At 40.1% G+C, this 17972-nt stretch overlaps 1 protein-coding gene across 3 annotated transcripts in view; it reads left to right on the plus strand.

Annotated features, from left to right (window-relative positions):
- The window catches only part of dpy19l3 (dpy-19 like C-mannosyltransferase 3), a 104533-nt gene that overhangs the window by 52753 nt on the left and 33808 nt on the right, over positions 1–17972 (plus strand). For all 3 annotated transcript variants that reach the window (XM_050049999.1, XM_050049991.1, XM_050049983.1), the window contains exons 14-16: positions 4549–4660; positions 8063–8119; positions 8449–8531. In XM_050049999.1, the coding sequence (XP_049905956.1) occupies positions 4549–4660; positions 8063–8119; positions 8449–8531 (252 nt within the window). The remainder of the gene's footprint in view (positions 1–4548; positions 4661–8062; positions 8120–8448; positions 8532–17972) is intronic.

The following is a 17972-nucleotide window of genomic DNA, read 5'->3' on the forward strand; positions in this document are numbered from 1 at the left end:
TACCGGCGGCGACAGAGAAATCCGACCCCAGGTCCAGTAGCCTAATTTTCTCTTTTGTTGGCGTCATGACTGCCGTTCACATTTCTCTCTGTGGCAGGTAACGGTCCACAAACCTCACCGCACTTTAGGGACTGTTCTTTACTTGTCAGGGGAGGAGGGTGGCTGGTTGATTTTTATTTTATTTATTTATTTTATTTTATTTTTATCCCCCCATGTATCACTTATTGATGCTGTTTTTCTATGAATAAGTCAATAAGTAATTTATTCCATTGAAATATCAGTGATGTATTATAGAAAAGTGATTTATCTTTTTATAAATGACAAAAGGCACATCTGCCTCATTTTTGCTGTGGTATCGTGATACTACTCAGAACTGTGATACTTTCACAATTTTGGTACCGTGACAACGCTAGATGTCACAACCATTCCATTCGGAGTTGCTCAGTGAAGCGGCTCTGGTGCTGCTTAAAAAAGTGTTCCCCCACTTCTAATTTTACAAATTAAGCACTGGTTATAGTACAGCGGGATCCCCCAACCATCGCTTATATTTATAGTTTTTTCGTTCTTAAATTCCATTCAAGGTGGCATTAAAAAGGTCTTAAAAAGTCTTAAATTTAACTTACTGAAACCTGCAGATACTCTGTAAGGTAAATGCATGCACTTGGTTTTGGAAAGGCTGGAAAAAGATGCCCTCCTCCAACTGCTTACTACAGCCCCACGCATGTGGAGGAATCCAAAGGTTGATGGGCCTGCTGTGCCTAGTTACAATTACTTGGTGGGGGAGGGGTTTGGCAAGCAGTCAACGAAACTTCTGGACTGTATGTAAGCACCCTTATGAGATCATTTATAAACCTACACACGAAATTGGGCTGGGAGAACGCTGAGGCCACTTCACATGCCAAGTTGGAAAGTCAAAATTAAATTGCTGTTTATTTAACTTTAATCAGAGGCAGAAAAAAGTACACATGGCACTGTCTACTGTAGAATACTTCACCCTGTGTATTGCTTTTTTTCCCGACAATTAGCCCCATTAGCCTTCCCTCTCATATTCCTCTCCTGCTTTATGTTGCTTCTCTCTCTTGTTGGCACACACAAACACCACGGCCTGTTTCTGTGGTTCACCTAACTGCATCATCCATTGGCAGGTTCCCTCTGTGGAACAGCACCACCGCTGGGGCTCCAGTTATAGACGCCAGACTCTGGCTGTGGGGTGAGAGCTCTGACACCACTGCTGGCACTGAGGCTTTACCACTGAACAGAAACATCTTTCTTGCGGTCGACTTTCATATCCAGCCACTTTTTTTATTTTTTAATGCCCAAAATGTTTCATCTCCCTGACATGGCAGCTTTTACTGCTACTGTGACATGCTGGCTCCTGACAAATTTGCTCTTGTTGGTCACACCAGAACTATGACCACCAAACAATCTCAGCTGACTGGCCTCAACCTCTGCAACAGCTGCCTCAATTTTCCACTCAGTGCAGGCTTTCTGTTTGATGTACAGCCTGTTTCTTACCTCAGAATGTTTTTTTTTGTTATTAAACATTAATCATTCATTATTAAACATTTTTTTAGTGTTTTGATATTGTCCAGTTCTGTTGTCATGCATTTGCATGTGTTTAAAGAGTAACTGCCCCGCATCTGAAAATCTTGTTTATGTTGACCTCTAGTGGTTCAACCTCTTGCTGGAGTGAAGTAAAGGTATACTCCAGGACTCATTAGCATCATTGTTGGATGTGGTTATAAGTGCAACAAAGCACATTTTGGACCACACCCAACCCAGCGTTAGTTGTTGAACGTGGTCAAAGGTACGGTTGGGATAAAAATATTGACATAGGAATGTATCGTAATACTTTCTCTTGTGATATATTATCGATACACTGGTGCCAAATATTGATATCTTCACAAGAACATGCAGGCGCTCTAAATGGAGTCTTCTGCCAGTTTGACTTACCAGAGTCATGACTTCAAGACTCCTTGTGATACTACTTATCAAACAAATGGGGGTAAAGTTGACATGCGTTGAAGAAGAAACTCGCAGGAGGAATATGGCGGACAGTGCAAACAGCAGTGGAAAACAAATCAAAGAGGCATCGTCATCTTTCAAAATTTAAGACTGGGCCCACTTGGGCTTTTACAACACAGATGGGACAAACAAAATCAGTGAAGTCCACAGGATATGCAAGAACTGTCTTGTGAAAGTAAATTACATGGGCAAAACAACAAATATGCGTAGCTACCTGATTCTTCTTCATTCTGATCTCATTATAGAGAAAACGGTTAACGCTGCCTGAACTGTACCTCAGCCCACAATGAATACAGCGTTAAGAGCAAAGCTTCCTTTTTCGTCCTTTAAACAGTATATCATCAGAACAGTTGTAGGGATATTTTTTCTTCGTCTTCAGTTACACAGACATCATGATGCATTGTAGATGGTTGTCTTGCAATATATCAAGTATCACAGAATCGCTGAATCGTGATAGCACACAGCAACATATAGTATAGTGAGTTACTTTGTGATCCCTATCTCTAATCAGAGGCGAAACTGTCTTGAAGCTTTTCCCCAGAGACCATAGCAAACACTGTTCTTTAACCCAGTGTTAAGTCACTCTTAAAATGTGTGAACTCATTAATATGTGTAGTCAGGCTAATGAGTCACTCATTAGTAGTTTTTTTTTAGACCCTATTTCTGGGGATGATGTTGCTCACTGAATAACGGTCAGTCAATTCCGTAAAGATGTGCAACTATTATCATGAATGTTGTTACAGAATTTTTATTTTTATTTTATTTTTTTTATTTTTTGCAAAGCCTTGTGGTTGAAAGTACAGGATACATGGGGCGTCGGTGGCTTAGTGGTAGAGCAGGCGTCTCATGTACAAGGCTGTTGCCGCAGCGGCCCAGGTTTGACTCCAGCCTGTGGCCCTTTGCTGCATGTCACTCCCTCTCTCTCTCTCTCCCCCTTTCACACTTGTCTGTCCTATCAAATAAAGGCTAAAAATGCCCCAAAAAATATCTTTAAAAAAAAAAAGAAAGTACGGGATACAAACATTACAAGTAATTTCGGCTGAAACTATTTCAATGACATCATGAATTATAAATAGAAAAATGCATGCAGATGGCTGGTTTTGTAGGTGTGGAGGCCCCTGCTGGTGTTTATCACGACCATATTATGTTATATCCTGTACTGGTACAGCTACAGTACCAATTTTGCACAATGTTTCATTATTAGCTGTACAGGGTTACACAACTGTGTGCCGTGCAGTTTTTTCCATTTCACATTTATAATTTTAAGCACTGCAACCCTCCCAGGCCTGATTCCCAGCTTTAATGTGTAATTGTCAAATGGTATTTGTTGCCAGCATCATCAGTACATTCCTTGGTTGAGCACATTTCAAGCTGCACACACAGGCTGCCATGCTTGACATCCATGATTCATTATTGCGAAAGTATAATTGCCTTTTAACTTTAGGCTCTTTGTGACGACTGTCAAGAAAAGCAAAGAGATTACAGTTGGAATCATCACTTCTTTTTCCGGTATTAAAAGAAACCTGCAATTATTCAGTCAAAGAGAAAAAGAGAATATTCTCGTATTTGGTTTACTCATAGCAACATGGTGATGCAGGTTTATAAAGGTTCACGTAAGTAGCACATTGTGTTCTTGTGGTAATTGGAGTATATGTGGTGGGCAGGATTTTAAATGGTATTTTTAATGCCGTACATTTTTTATATATAGTTCACACATTGCACTCCTGTTACAGTCACAAATTAAAGTACCGACTGAATTCACACAAAAGGAGACAAATCTGAAAGCTCTTAATACAGCAGCAGCCAGGTAGTGTAGAAACTGACACATTTGATTTCAGCACTTTCTCTAAAATGCTGATGAAGAGCGAAAGGCCAAAAGTGCAGAGAGCCATTCGTTTCTGTCAGACAGCTCCTTTGCATTAAAAAGTACCGAGATTTATTTCCGTGAGGCTGCACTTCTTTATGCCTCCTCTCTCTCGCACGGCTCCATCTCTGTACCTGTCAACAATTTTTCAGCTCATTTCATTCCCTCAGTCTTCTCTGTCTTTTAATCTTTTTCTCATTTGTTTAGAACACATATTTATGTGCTTTGAAGCAGAACTTAAGTAATAATGCTGTGTTTTATACACCAAATTAAGTTTAACCACATTGGAACTGTTTCACTAAGTCATCCGCTCAGCTAAAGACAGTTTGGTTGTTCTGTTTGACTTTAATGTTCTTTACAGGCTTGAGGGAACATCCTTAAGTCCAAGCATCGTTATTAAAGAGCCGCATTTTCACCTGCTGTATAATCAATCTGTCCTTTTATCATCAAGAATGATACCAGCACGCACGCACACGCACACACACACACACACACACACACACACCATCATAAGATACACACTGGAATAACATTAATTTGCTACTTTACTTGCACAGAAAGTTTATAGTAAATGGAAATTTAACCAGGTGAGACATTTAAAAAAATCTTTAACACCCAACGTTGCTTGATATTGTCTCTGTCACCCACTGTTCACCCAGGATGAAATATATATGGACTGGCCATATGTGTGCAGTCGCGGCCTATGGTGTGTGTGGGAAGGAACTGTGGACTCTGCTTCTCAACACTCTCAGCTGCAACACTAAAGTTCTGGTAAGAGCTCCCAACAGCTGCACTTCCAGCTCCAAACATCTGCTCCACTATTTTCTTTTTCTTTGACATGAAAAGATTGATATTTGACTTCAAAAACAATGTTCACTCTACAGGATAGTAGTTTTTTAATAACACACATTTACTTTTAAAGCTGCACTAATCAGTATTCGTATACCTCCGCACCAGTGACAGCATTAAGTTTTCAGGTTGTTTGTCCGTCCGTCCGTCCCATCCTTGTGAATGCGATATATCAAGAACGCCTTGAGGGCATTTCTTCAATTGTGGCACACTTAGACTCAGTGATGAATTGATAAGATTTTGGTGGTGAAGGTCAAAGTCCCTGTGACCTCATGTCCGTCTCATTCTTGGGGGCACAATATCTCAACAAGGCCTGGAGGGAATTTCCTCAGATTTGGCACAAACTTTCACTTGTGCTCAATGATGAATTGAGTAGAATTCATGGCCAAAGGGTAAGGTCACTGTGACCTGACAAAACATGATTTTGGCCATAACTCAAGAATTTGTACACCAATTATAACAAAACGTCATACAAATGTCTGATAGAATAAAATGATAAAGCGATGACATTTTATATTCAAAAGGTTCAAGGTCAACTTCACTGTGACATTGTGATTTTTCTGCAAAAACACTTATCCGTCTATTATTCCATGTCATAACCCAGGAACAGAAGGGGAGACATTCGGTCAGATACTGATTTGGTGACACTAATCTTAGGTGCCTGCCTTTTCAACCACCAGTTCAACCACAGCCCCATGCTGCTGACAACTGGGTAGCCATAGTGAAACATTTATTGTTCAAGTACACTTTATACAAATGTTTTTGAGCAGCTGGAAATTGATTTTTTTTGTTCTTTCTCAGTTTGTTAACCAGATTCCATCTGGTCCCATCTGGATTGGATTGAGCAGCCTTCCAGTCAGAGACCAGCTTTTCTAAGCCTCATTTCAGACACATTTCAAGTTTTGGCCAACTATGTCTTAGTCTCCATCATACAGTGGAAGCATCTGTTACTGAAGAGAATGAAATGATAACTAGGGCTGGGTATCATCTGTTTCAATATGAACACAATGTCTGTGTCTGTGTTTCAGTATCAGTACTGTTTTTTAAGTACCTTAGTTTCAGGAATGTACACATTTAGCTACAGGACCTTGCTTTCATTTTAAAGAAAATATACCAAACACGTTTTAGCAGGAGTAGCTAACACAGTACCCCTGAGTGCCTGGTCGCCCACAGGGAGCCACTGAGGTGCCCTCAGGTCATGTTCTAAAAATAACTGCGTTCAAGCCAGTCATCACTCGCATCTCTTTGGTCAAACCACATGGCGCTACAACGGTAGTGCACCCATATACTGAAATTTATGGTAAATGCATTCCAGTGGCTTAGATCAAGGATTGCGTCTAGATGGTAACCTCAGACTCGTGAAAACTCCAAGTGACTGTTCCAAGGGATCATTTGAACCTAAACCATGATCTTTCCCTAAAACGAGCCCTAACCAAGGGCTTTTTGTGCCTAAACCTGTCCAGACCTTAACCACAGCATTGTCACACCATGAAACAGTAAGGTAAAAATTTTTCGTAGTGGCTTATGAGAGTGTCCTGACCTGAACTATTCAAGGTCCATGCCTAACCCAAGCCATCTTTGCACATGTGTAGAACTAATCTGGTTTCTGATACAGATCGGGCAGTGACACAAGAGCTTCCGATGGACTTTGTAAAGTTAGTGGAAAGATGTCTGACTAGGTCCTTTTTTTAAATTGAGGTGTTAACAAAGGGTATCTACAAAATACATAAATGGAAATAAGATTAATTGGATAATATTCATAAAAAGTATAAAACATGTTGTTGAACATATGTAAGTTGAAAAGAAAATACCTCTGAATTGTGAGAGAAATGTCTTTGTTCTTTCATCTTCGCACTGCTGGAAAAAATGTATACATACATTTGAGTTCAGGACATCTCTGACTATATACAAACACAAAGTCAAGCATTTTTATAGTATCAGTTTAGAGATATTCAAAGTATATGTCTTGTATTTGTTCCAGGGACACATGATATTGGATTTTTTGATGATGCCAATATATAACAAATTATTTGGCTGATAACCGGCTAATTTTAGTCATCAAGTAGTGGAATTAACATCATATTATGCATGCATACTGTGTTTGTGATGGCCCACCAGCAGATGGAGAAATGAAATATAGTGCTTTTCAATACATATAATATTCAGTCATTGTGCAAAATAAGAAAGAGCATGTTGGCCAAATCATTTTAAGGTCATCATCAGCAGATACCAGTGACATGCTGATATTAATGGGAATCCCTAATTTGTACCTTGAAATAGATACATTTCTAAATATTTCAAATTTGTAAAACTTTTGCAAATGTGACTAATATGATCCCGTTTGACTTTAAAATTACAGATAAATTAACAAGTTAATCATTAAATTTGCGTGTGTGTGTGTGTGTGTGTGTGTGTGTGTTTTCCTATGATCACTTGGTAAAATATTATTAATAATTATTGTGAGGAACCATTAACAGTAATCAGTAAACATAGATATTATCCTAATATATATGGCCTATTAAATACTCAATATTCATTATTGAAAAGTAAACTGAGCAAATATTTTTGGGAAGATTATATTAAAAAAGCAGCCCTCCATATTACTATCTACTCTTCAGGTAAATCTCAGTCGTTAAAAAGGTTAGGGACCCCTGTGTTAGAGTATCAGTGAGTAAACAGAAGCAGCCTTGTGAGAACATTTCCTAGATTAAATGCTGTCTAAAATATGTTATTGTTTAGATTAGGAAATATCTGAACAGAAATTAAGTAAACATGACTAAGAATCTGAGCAAACATTCAGCGCCAACTTCTGATACCTGACAGTTTTTATAGTCAATACTGACATGTTGGTTGGTGCTCAGAAAGTACTTAGGTTTGATACCCAGTACTAGTGTCAACCAACATTCTGTCCACCACCAGCCTCCAGTAACCAGGGCGTTGATCTCTAACTTTGACAGCACCATTGTGAGACGCTATCAGAAAATATCTCATTCACCTCTTTCCTGTGATTCGCTGGTGTGACATGAAGGTGAACGGTTACACTGCCTGATGACCAGCTGCATTTGAATCCTCAGCCTCTGCTCTGGCCTGGTGATAACATTGCCAGTGAGGCCACTAGGTGTCAGTGTGGTCATAACATGACAACAGCATGGATCAGATAAGAAACGATCCGTGTGAGCAGTGCTGCTCTGTCTGTCGGTTATCTCTGTGTTATCTCATTCTGTGCTCGTCTTCATTTTGAGGTGTATCTCTGTCTGACTCTCTCACTTTCTCGATTAGATTCTCTCATTTCATTATAGCTGTTTTTTGTCTCTCATTTTGCAGTTAAGGCTCGTCAGATATGCAGTTCCACTGTTGATGATCACTTGCCTGTATTACAAGGTATGCCATCTTCTCTGTGGGTTATGTTCATCGTTGTATTGTTGGTCTCATTACAGAGCCGTTTGTAAAAAACTGTGGGCAACGATATGAGAAAAGGAAAATACCTGAAATGGAAGTTGTGGAAGAAAATGATAACAAGCAATTGGATGATAACAAATAATTTATTTTGTCATTCAAAGAGTAAAAAATACAGTCACACACACACTGTTATTTTCAGTGAGGTAATAATGTGTTGTTTAAGCTATAGCAGGTTTGATCCTCTGCTTTGTGGCCTTAATGAACACTAACACAGGGCTTTCCATCACTTGTTTCTGTCTGTTTCCCTCTAGTTCTGGCCTAAGCTGATGGAGGAGTTATCAGAACTGAGGGAGTTTTATGATCCAGACACTGTGGAGCTCATGACCTGGATTAGGTACACACATACACACACATACACCCACACTCCCAGATCCAGAGCACACATCAAATTGAAGCAAATCTGATTAGCTTGTTTTCGCAGATCAAGTTTCACTTTGCCTGATGTCCTTGATTAGTCTGTGTGTGTGTGTGTGTGTGTGTGAGAGAGCATGCATGCATGTGTGTATACATGTGTATCGGCGCTTGTTTGCGGGGGAGTCTGGCCGATGAGTGATGAGAGCCGATGGGTCTCCATGAATAAGACTCGGGGGTGCTGGAAAGGACCCAGCTGTTGGCAGAGCAGCACCCACCTCAGGGTCTCCGTGGCCGGGCTTTCGATCAAGAGCGTCACCGCGTTGGGATCAGAGATGGAGCTGTGATTTGGAATGACTCCGTACTGCAGCTGCAGTGTGTGTGTTTTTGTGTTTGCACATCTGTGTGTCTGGATGTGAGGCATGGGGCTTAGCAGTCTATAGTGCATACCATGTAAGTCTGCAACCACAATGTCTGGCCAAGGACACATCACATCACGTGCAGTCTGCCCTCCCATTTTGCCCGTCACTTATCTCTGTTATACTTCATTCAGGCGAGCACAGTAAAGTGAGTTGAACCTGAATTGTTGGATGATCTGATTAAGGTAACGGGCTTCAGCCAAGCTGGTTTTAGCACCCTCCACCTGACCTGTGTTGAACATGTGTCAACATAAGTGAATAGGCCTAAACTTAAAGGCCAACTTACAGTTATCAAGTAGGCCATTCATGTCTGATGGCAAAGATCATTCCAAATGATTTATTCCTCCCAGCATGTACAACCACCTGTTATTATGTGATCAGGTTTCGCACTTGATGGCAGCTCCATTTGCTTAAAGAACAGTAGATGGGGTATAAACTTCAGTTAGATAATAAGATGATTAAGCATAGAATATTTCATAAAATCTAGTGGTCCCTAAAGTCAAACACAAACTTCCATGCAGATTTTTTTTGTCTGTTTCTTTGTTGTTTTGACATGACTTTTGATATTTTAATACAAGTTATAATATAAAAATACATATTTTATTTTCTTATCTGTTTGTTACTTTTAAATACAAAAATATATGAAATATTATTAACAAAAAAGACTCTAACCCAACTTGCTATGGGATCACTCAAGCTGCGATACGCAACTTAGAACAAATGTGGGCCAGGGGCATAAAGTTGGGTGGTCAGTGGCCCCTGCCTTACTTCCTACCCTCATATGTCTGACCCCCTTACTTGAACCACACCCATCTTCAAACTTTTTTTTTTCTTAAGATATTTTTTGGGCATTTTGCCTTCAATGGACAGGACAGACAAGTGTGAAAGGGGGAGTGAGGGAGGGGATGACATGCAGCAAAGGGCCACAGGCTGGACTCGAACCCGCGCCACTGCAGCAACAGCCTTGTACATAGGGTGCCTGCTCTACCACTAAGCCACCAATGCCCCACTCTGCTTTTTTTCTTTTTCTCAACTACACACCTGTAAAGTTCTGTGACTGCTATTGTGTTGACAAAATCTGTCTACAGACAGACATAAAAACTACTGGCAAAATACTCAAAACTACTTTTGTGGTAGTTCCTACTACAATAGTCACTGTCACCTGGATCACATTCACCATGATAACATACACACAGACTCACAAGGTAAAAACAGTACCAGCCGTCGCAACATTGTTGCAGCTGGTAAAATCTATTGCAGTATATATAAAAGGCCTATCTAATATGTAGGCAAAAATGCCAGAAAATTTTCTGTAAAAAGTTTGGATTGTTAGCATCAGTGAAAAAAAGGATCTTCCAATATCATGCTGTGGTGTTAAAGGGAGATTCACATTTATTAATATGTACCTCACATACTTGCATGTTTGTGCATCTATGCAGTTTGCTGTGTATGCAAGTACTGTACTCAATGAGCACAACCTGCTCTGTGCTGCATACATAAGTGAATGCTTAGGTTGCACAGGTTTATGTATATGTAGTTTTAAATTGGAAGCTTTCTGTGAATGCTTGCCTTTATGCATTTAGAGTACTCAGTCCTACACACAGACGCTTTCTTGTCCCACCCAAAAACAGACACAGGGATTTTCCGCAGCTCATACAAATGGTTTGTAATGTTTCTGATCGATGGATTTTTGAACTGAAGTGAATATCTCAAACTTTTTTGGGGAAAAAATCCTCTAAGTGTCACTGTTTCCATGTTTTTCCTAATGTTCTTCTTGTCAGAATTGAATGTCCCTTTAGACAAAGTTTTGATGATTGGCCAAAACTCTCCATCAAAACAAAATGCTAATTGAAAAACATAAAAGTGCAAAATTAGAATCAGTTTAGAGTTAGCTCTTTCCCCATAGATGATCACTATACTTCACGTCCATACTGAATAAGTCATAATTCAGAGCTCATTATTTCCATCCCATCATCATCAGCATGATGACACTGAGTGGACCAGATATGATTTTTAAGAAATGGCCAATTTTGGTCTAATCCTATTAGACAGATAGTGGAGTGCCGTAGAGAGAGAGAGAGGGAGAGAGAGAGAGATGGATAGGGAGACAGAGGAGGAGGGGTTGGGATTTTGAATGTATTTGTGTGTGTGACATGGGTTCCCTTCCCTCCGGAGCTAATCCCATTAGGCTGTGAGGATTAGGGGCTGCCTAGAGTTACCTTGGTTGGGGCTGAGAGCAGGGCGGAGCGCTAAGCTTCTTGCTGCCGCGCTAATTACATTCCAGATGAAAGTGTTAAGATGGGGAACAGGGTTCATGTTACGCTGTATTCTCCGGCTGAGGCTATTTAGTTTTACATGGACATATCATGGGAAATTCACTGTGGCGTAATGAGGGACAGAACAAAGATGGATACATGCATATGGAAGAGAGTATATTTCTGGGCTGGCTCGCATATTTATGTAAAGCTGTGAGGGACTCATTGTGGTAATTCTAGCTGCAGGGGATGTGCTGCATGTATGAATCATGTACAACTAATAAAGGTTGCAGAAGAGGATTTAGAGTGGAGATGAAACACCGAACAATATGACTGTGGTTCGTGGGTTTTTTACCTAAGGCGAGATATGACACTGCAATCAAACATGATATTCACCAGAGTTGCTAAAAATAGTATTTTGTTTTTTTTTACCAGTAGTACACAGCCATCTTCTAACATGCTAGTTGAGGACATCACATCACCCCCCCAAAAAAAACCCAAAACAAAAACAAAAAAAAACTCACCATCAGAAGAACTGTCTGGTCTGAGCGCCACTTGAAGTTGTCCTGTTTCTCCATGTGTGTCCCGATTAGATAGCTGGTGGTGCCACTCCGGTTTTGTGTTCATGGTCCCATTCTCTTTTCAGTGTACATAATTGACTTTTACACTCGTCACGGAGACACCACCAAGATCTTGCTTGCTCTTTGCTAGAATTTTGTAAATGAAGAGCTCCCTCCTCAGTGACAAATTCAGCTTATAATGTTAGGGTGGTTGATGATGTTAGCTTCACCTTAGATCTTAAACCAAAAGTTTTTCTATGTTTACTCCTCTCCTGCTTTTGCATATCCATATAAGTAATCCCAAACTACAATTCTTCCATCAAAACAGCAAGTAAAAACCTGACCTGCACTAGCAATGTGTCATGGTGCTACTGCTAAAAAATGAGTGCGAAAAAAATGTCTTGAAATGAGTTTCAAGTGTTGCAGGTTTCCTTATTTCCAACTTCACCCTTCTCTTCCACATCAGCTCAAATCACGTAACCTTGTGAGGCTGCTGGATTCACGAGATCACGTACATGCAAGACTCAAGGACATCCCATGAGAATCCAGCTCTGATTTGCTACATAGCCAATCTGGAATGGTAGAAACAGTACTGTTAAATCTCTACCTGTGGACACACGTTCACTGTCGCACCGTATATACCATCATATTGCCCAGTCCTATGCAGGGGGTTCTTTTTTGTTGTCATTATAACATGGCAATGTCCTTGACAGGGATAAAAAGTTATGAAGGATTAGGATTAGGAAAGAATAAAGATATTAGTTTAAAAGATGGATTTAGAGATGAAATTAGGATTAGATTAGAGGTAAGAAGGCCCTTACAAGAGCTAATGATACATGTCCTAGGCTATCATGAGAGTAGAGAAATATGTGTAAGATGGGTGGCTAAGGAGATTATCATAATGCCCAGAGCCATCAGTCATGACCCTGGACTTCATGGGTTTGAAGAACTAAGGCGTAGGTTAACGTGATAACAACCGGTAGAGGTTCATCTTTGCACAACCATAATTCACAAGTTTCCACTTGATAACAGCAGCGGTTCCACGGCTCAGCTGTGGGCTGATACTCCTTTCTAAATGGACAGTCAATAAATCAATAGCAATGCCTGGTCGTTCCACTGCCTCCAACTCTGAGTTATAGTTGTGAGTGTGCAGTTTTTAAAGTCACCAATATCGCTTCTGTCTAGCTCATGCACTCTGCCTCTCTACTCCTTCCTCAATCTATAACTTCACCTTTTTCAAATTCCAATTTGCACACTTGTGTTGCAAAAGCAGCATCGTGTCTATCAACGAAGGCTTATAAAAAATAAAGAAGTGCTGATTAGCAGCAGATTCACCACTCTGCTCTCTGACATATGAACTCAATGCCAGGCGTGAAGAGTTGAAGGCAGTGCGAGCGTTACATGTGCAGCATCGAGACGAGCAGCTTAAACTCAGGCACATGTTCAATATCAACAGCTGCCTCTCAGTGTCAGGGCTCACAGATAACCACAGTCCACACTGCAGCGCATTGCAGGCTGTAGCTGGAATAGGGAACAAAGCTCACATGAGACATTTCACTTTACAGATGAGAATCAGGAGTGGGTTTTGTTGCATTTTAAATGTTGTAGTTGGAAAGATTTGTTTGATTTTGACTCTGTATGAGCCAAAGATAGCAGTCACAGAATAGATCAATTTCTCCCCTCTTTCCTCTCTTGTTTTCACCCACCAAACAGCCCTCATCATACATATTTTACCAAATACAGAGGTCATCCAGTAATACCAGTCTCTTGTGAATCTGCATTAAAGGATTCCTTGTTTTTCTCCTCCCCTCCTCCTGGTCCCCCCTCTCCTCTTCTGGGTCGAGATATACAGTCTGTGGTCGAGAATTATGAAGGCTGCGGTGAAAATTATTAATGAGAGCTTTGACAGCAGTTTTGCTGCAAATTCAGGAGGCTCATCTAGCTACTCAGCATGGAGAGCCATTCAGAGACGGAACGGCCGCAAATGAAGGAGTCAGCATATTTGAGTGAAACACACTTTGTTTATCCCACAAGTCCTCACACTTAAACACGAAAATAGGTCGTTTGTCACTGCCGTCTAAAAGACCATTATGGCTGTTCCAAAAATGACTCTGCTGACATTTTCTGATGGCAATACAGAGTCCCAACAATAACAAAACATAGTAAAAGATTATCAAACAAGTCCAAATTTTGAATGAATACATCAATGAATAATATTGTTAGTTTTACAATTAAAATTGAGTGTTAACAAATGTACATTTCCTTTAACCTCCAATTAGTTGGTTAAAAGCTAAATCCTTTTTTTCCTTTGCCACTAATCAGTTGATGAAATTAATTACAACTAAGCTAAGACTAAGGGAGCGATCACACCAAGATGAAACGCTAGAAACGCGACGCCAGTAAAACCATTGTTTTCCTATGATACGGCGCGTCTGACCGCCGTTCAAGCGTCTTTTTAGACAGGCGTTTTTCCGGTGTCTTTTTAAACGTGCATTTTTGTAAACGCTTCTTTTTAGACGCGCGTTTTTAGATGCACATTTTTAGACGCTGAAAAGTTAAAATATTTTCAACTTTTTGAGCGTCAGACGCCAGTAGCTAGCGCGCATTGAATAAGCGCTTCCAGCGTTTCAAGCGTCTTTGAAGCATCCGCGTCTCTGGCATCTCATTTCTGTGTGATCGCCCCCTAAGCTCTTTTTTTCTCCACTCCCTAGTTTCCTTTGCTTTGGTCTTGGCACATATTTAATCATTTGTCTATCCCCTATTTTCATGTATCCATGCATGTCCAGGGTTTCTGTGCATCTGTGTAAACTTAGTGGAGCAATTGAGAAAATTGTGTAACTAGCTATCTTAGAGGAATATTCACCCCAAAAATAATAATTTGTATATCAGTTGCTTACCCCATGTTACGTTGTATCTGTAAAGACGTTTTTCTCATATAACTCTGGTGAATGGAGAATCCAAAAACAGATAAACAACAGCAAAACTATATCAAATCATCTGTTTACAAACTCTCAGGGCCAATTAATAGTTTTTGCAAGTCCACAAGGGTCCTCTTTGGACCACACAATGTAAATGTCATCATCCACCCATGTCCGTGAGGATCCACATGGAGCTTTGTGACTGTGTGGACTGTAAGCATAGCAAGCATATAGACTGCGCATGCTACAATCAACAACACTCCAGTCCAGTCCAAAACTATGCTGTCAAGGTTGCAGCTGCCTCACCACAGCAAAGTTTGCTTTAACTTGGATATTCAACAGATATTTACTCCGGACCCAGTAGCATCTCCTTAGTTGCACTTTGACCCTATGTTGACAGCAGGCTCACCTGCCAGCCCTCCAGTTTACTGCCTGGGGCTGACGCGGATCATCATTTGCAGCATGAATATCATCACATGCGGATGACTGCAGATTTTCAACGTGGAAAGTATGCCCGAGCCTTCACACAGCTCATATTCAAAGTCTCATGTATCCAGTCACATGCCCAGTACTTCCAAAACAGACAACCCTTTCAGATGGGGATATGAACTGAAAGTAAAACTTAATCTATGCTGTTTTCAAAGCCAGACTCCACTGGCAAAAACAGTAATTTTACCTGGCTGAACACAGGAGCTGCAGCTCTATTGCTGCCTCGATTAGTAGTTTGTGTTATTTTGGGCCTTTGGTGAATCCGAACTAAAATACCAAAGACACACAATACCATTAAGGTATGAGATTTACATGGTACAGTAATTGTCTCAGAGAATATTGCCGTTTCAAGGTACCACGGTATTACAGATTTTAAATTATCTTCAGTCAGAATGACCGTTAAAGGAATGAAAATGGAAGGGCAATTGTTGGTTGAATAAACATTTTATTACTGTAATTGAAACTAGAAACCATTTTGTTAATGGAAGTATGTGTAAAAGACCTCCCCTTAGAAAATAATTCAAATTAAGGGGAGAATCAACATCCAGTTGCATTTTTTTGGTCAATATTGTAGATAAACTAGTAAGTTTTACTGGTCTGTTCCCCGTCGGAAAAGGCTATCTGTTTAGGAAGTACTGAGCATTGCACTGGATAAATGACATTTGGATTATACTGCTTGAGTTGTGTGAGAGTTTGTAAATGGAAGTTTTAATATAGTTTTGCTGTTGTTAAATGTGGGCAGCACATTGGTGTGGTGGTTAGCACTGTCACATCACAGCAAGAGGGTTCCTGGTTTGATCCCAGGAGGGAGCCCTTCTTTGCAGAGTTTGCATGTTCTCCCCGTGTCAGCATGGGTTTTCTCCAGGTACTCCGGCTTCCTCCCACAGTCCAAAGACATGCAGATTGGGGATAGGTTAATTGGTGACTCTAAATTGTCCATAGGTGTGAATGTGAGTGTGAATGGTTGTCTGTGCCCTGCAATAGTCTGGCGACCTGTCCAGGGTGTACCCCGCCTCTCGCCCAATGTCAGCTGGGATAGGCTCCAGCCCCCCTGCAACCCTCAAGAGGATAAGCAGTTATGAAAATGGATGAATGGATGTTGGTAAATGTGACTTCAGTTTATCATGAATTTTCTCTGTTTTTGGATTCTTCATTCACCATGAAGGCATGTGAGATGAACAAAGTTCACCTCATGAATTCAGTGTAACACAGGGTGTGTTAATAATATACAAATGGTTATTTGGGATGTGAAGTATTCCTTTAACTTGAAAACACTGGCAGCTAAACACAAGGAGCACCAGCCTGTCTAGCTGACTAGCTAAAGCTTATATACTTCAGCAGCCATTGCTGGTAATGTTAATTATGCATGGTGAATACAGCTGTAGCAACACTGTTAAAAACTCTTGTAATGGTAGCTTTTAAACTTTTTTTTTCCAGGCCTTCAAGCAGTTTTGGGGTTTTTACAATCCTTCTTTCTGCCCTCACTGAAAGAGGATGGTTGTTATTAAAAACGCTTATTGTAAGTGTTTGTCCAAATGACCAATGCTGTCATTGTTCTGCTGCGGGCTGTCTCCATAACTCATCCTGTCTGGGTAAAGGTTAAATTCCTAACTCACATGAGGTCCCAGATAATTCTAGTCCAGTCAAAATAGAGCTCATCACTCTCTCTCCCACTCAGACTTGTTTTGTACATCTGTCTCTTTGTGTCCATTTGTCTGTCTAATTAAAACAAATTACTTTATCCATTCTTGGGAAACATGTGCCACTACTCATCTGTAAATCAATCCCTCTGTAAAAATCCATTTTTCGGCTCAATCTGTGAAATTGTATCCTCACCATTTTTATATCCTCTGCTCGCTCTTTGTCTGACTTGCACTCTCACTCCCTTAATTGTCTTCCTGTCATTGTGCTCCTTGTTATGTTTTAAATTGTCTAAATTAGCAGCATTTGGCCTCATCCTTAAATTGTGAGAGTGCAGCTCTGTGTGCGTGCATGTGTGCGTGCGTGCGTGTGTGCGTGTGTGTGTGTGTGTGGCATTTTAACTCATCCGGAGGCAGTTCAGAGAGAGTCAGAGGGAGAGAGAGACGTCCTTGACAGAACTACACACCTCTCAATCAGAAGTAATACTTCAGTAGAAAATCTATGGCCTGGCTCTTTAATAACAACTCTCCCAATCAGTTTCTTAATCTCACTATTAGTCGTCACCGTTTCCACTCAGTACTAATTGACTCTGTGTATGTGTGTGTGTGTTTGTCTGCAGTTGTAGTGCTTTCTTAATTCTTTGCAGGTGGAAGTAACTAAGAAAGCTACACCGCTACTGAGACATGTTACATCACAGAGACTTCACGCCCACTCAGTTGTTTTCAGCAATTTTGGATGGTTCAAATTGGGTAAAGCTGTGCCAGGAACTATGTTAGGTTACTAAACCATGAATCAGAGAATATACATTGATGTCACATTTTTACCTGAACCACCACTACAAATATATCTATATATATATATCTATATATATATATATATATATATATATATATATATATATATCTATATNATATATATGAATATGTATGTATGTATGTACATATATAATGTTTTTTGAGTAAGTGTATTTTAGTATTTATAGTAATTTGAGTAGGCATGATCTATTTTCATATGCATTATTTTGAGCACCGAAAATGTTTATATTTATTTATTTATTTATTTATTTTCACATTGCCATGTTCTCCTTTTCTGAGACTGTTCTCAGTAACTGCACGTACCATTCTATTTATGTAGAACCATAG

Source organism: Epinephelus moara, chromosome 1 (genome assembly GCF_006386435.1).
Source record: "Epinephelus moara isolate mb chromosome 1, YSFRI_EMoa_1.0, whole genome shotgun sequence".
NCBI lineage: Eukaryota > Metazoa > Chordata > Actinopteri > Perciformes > Serranidae > Epinephelus > Epinephelus moara.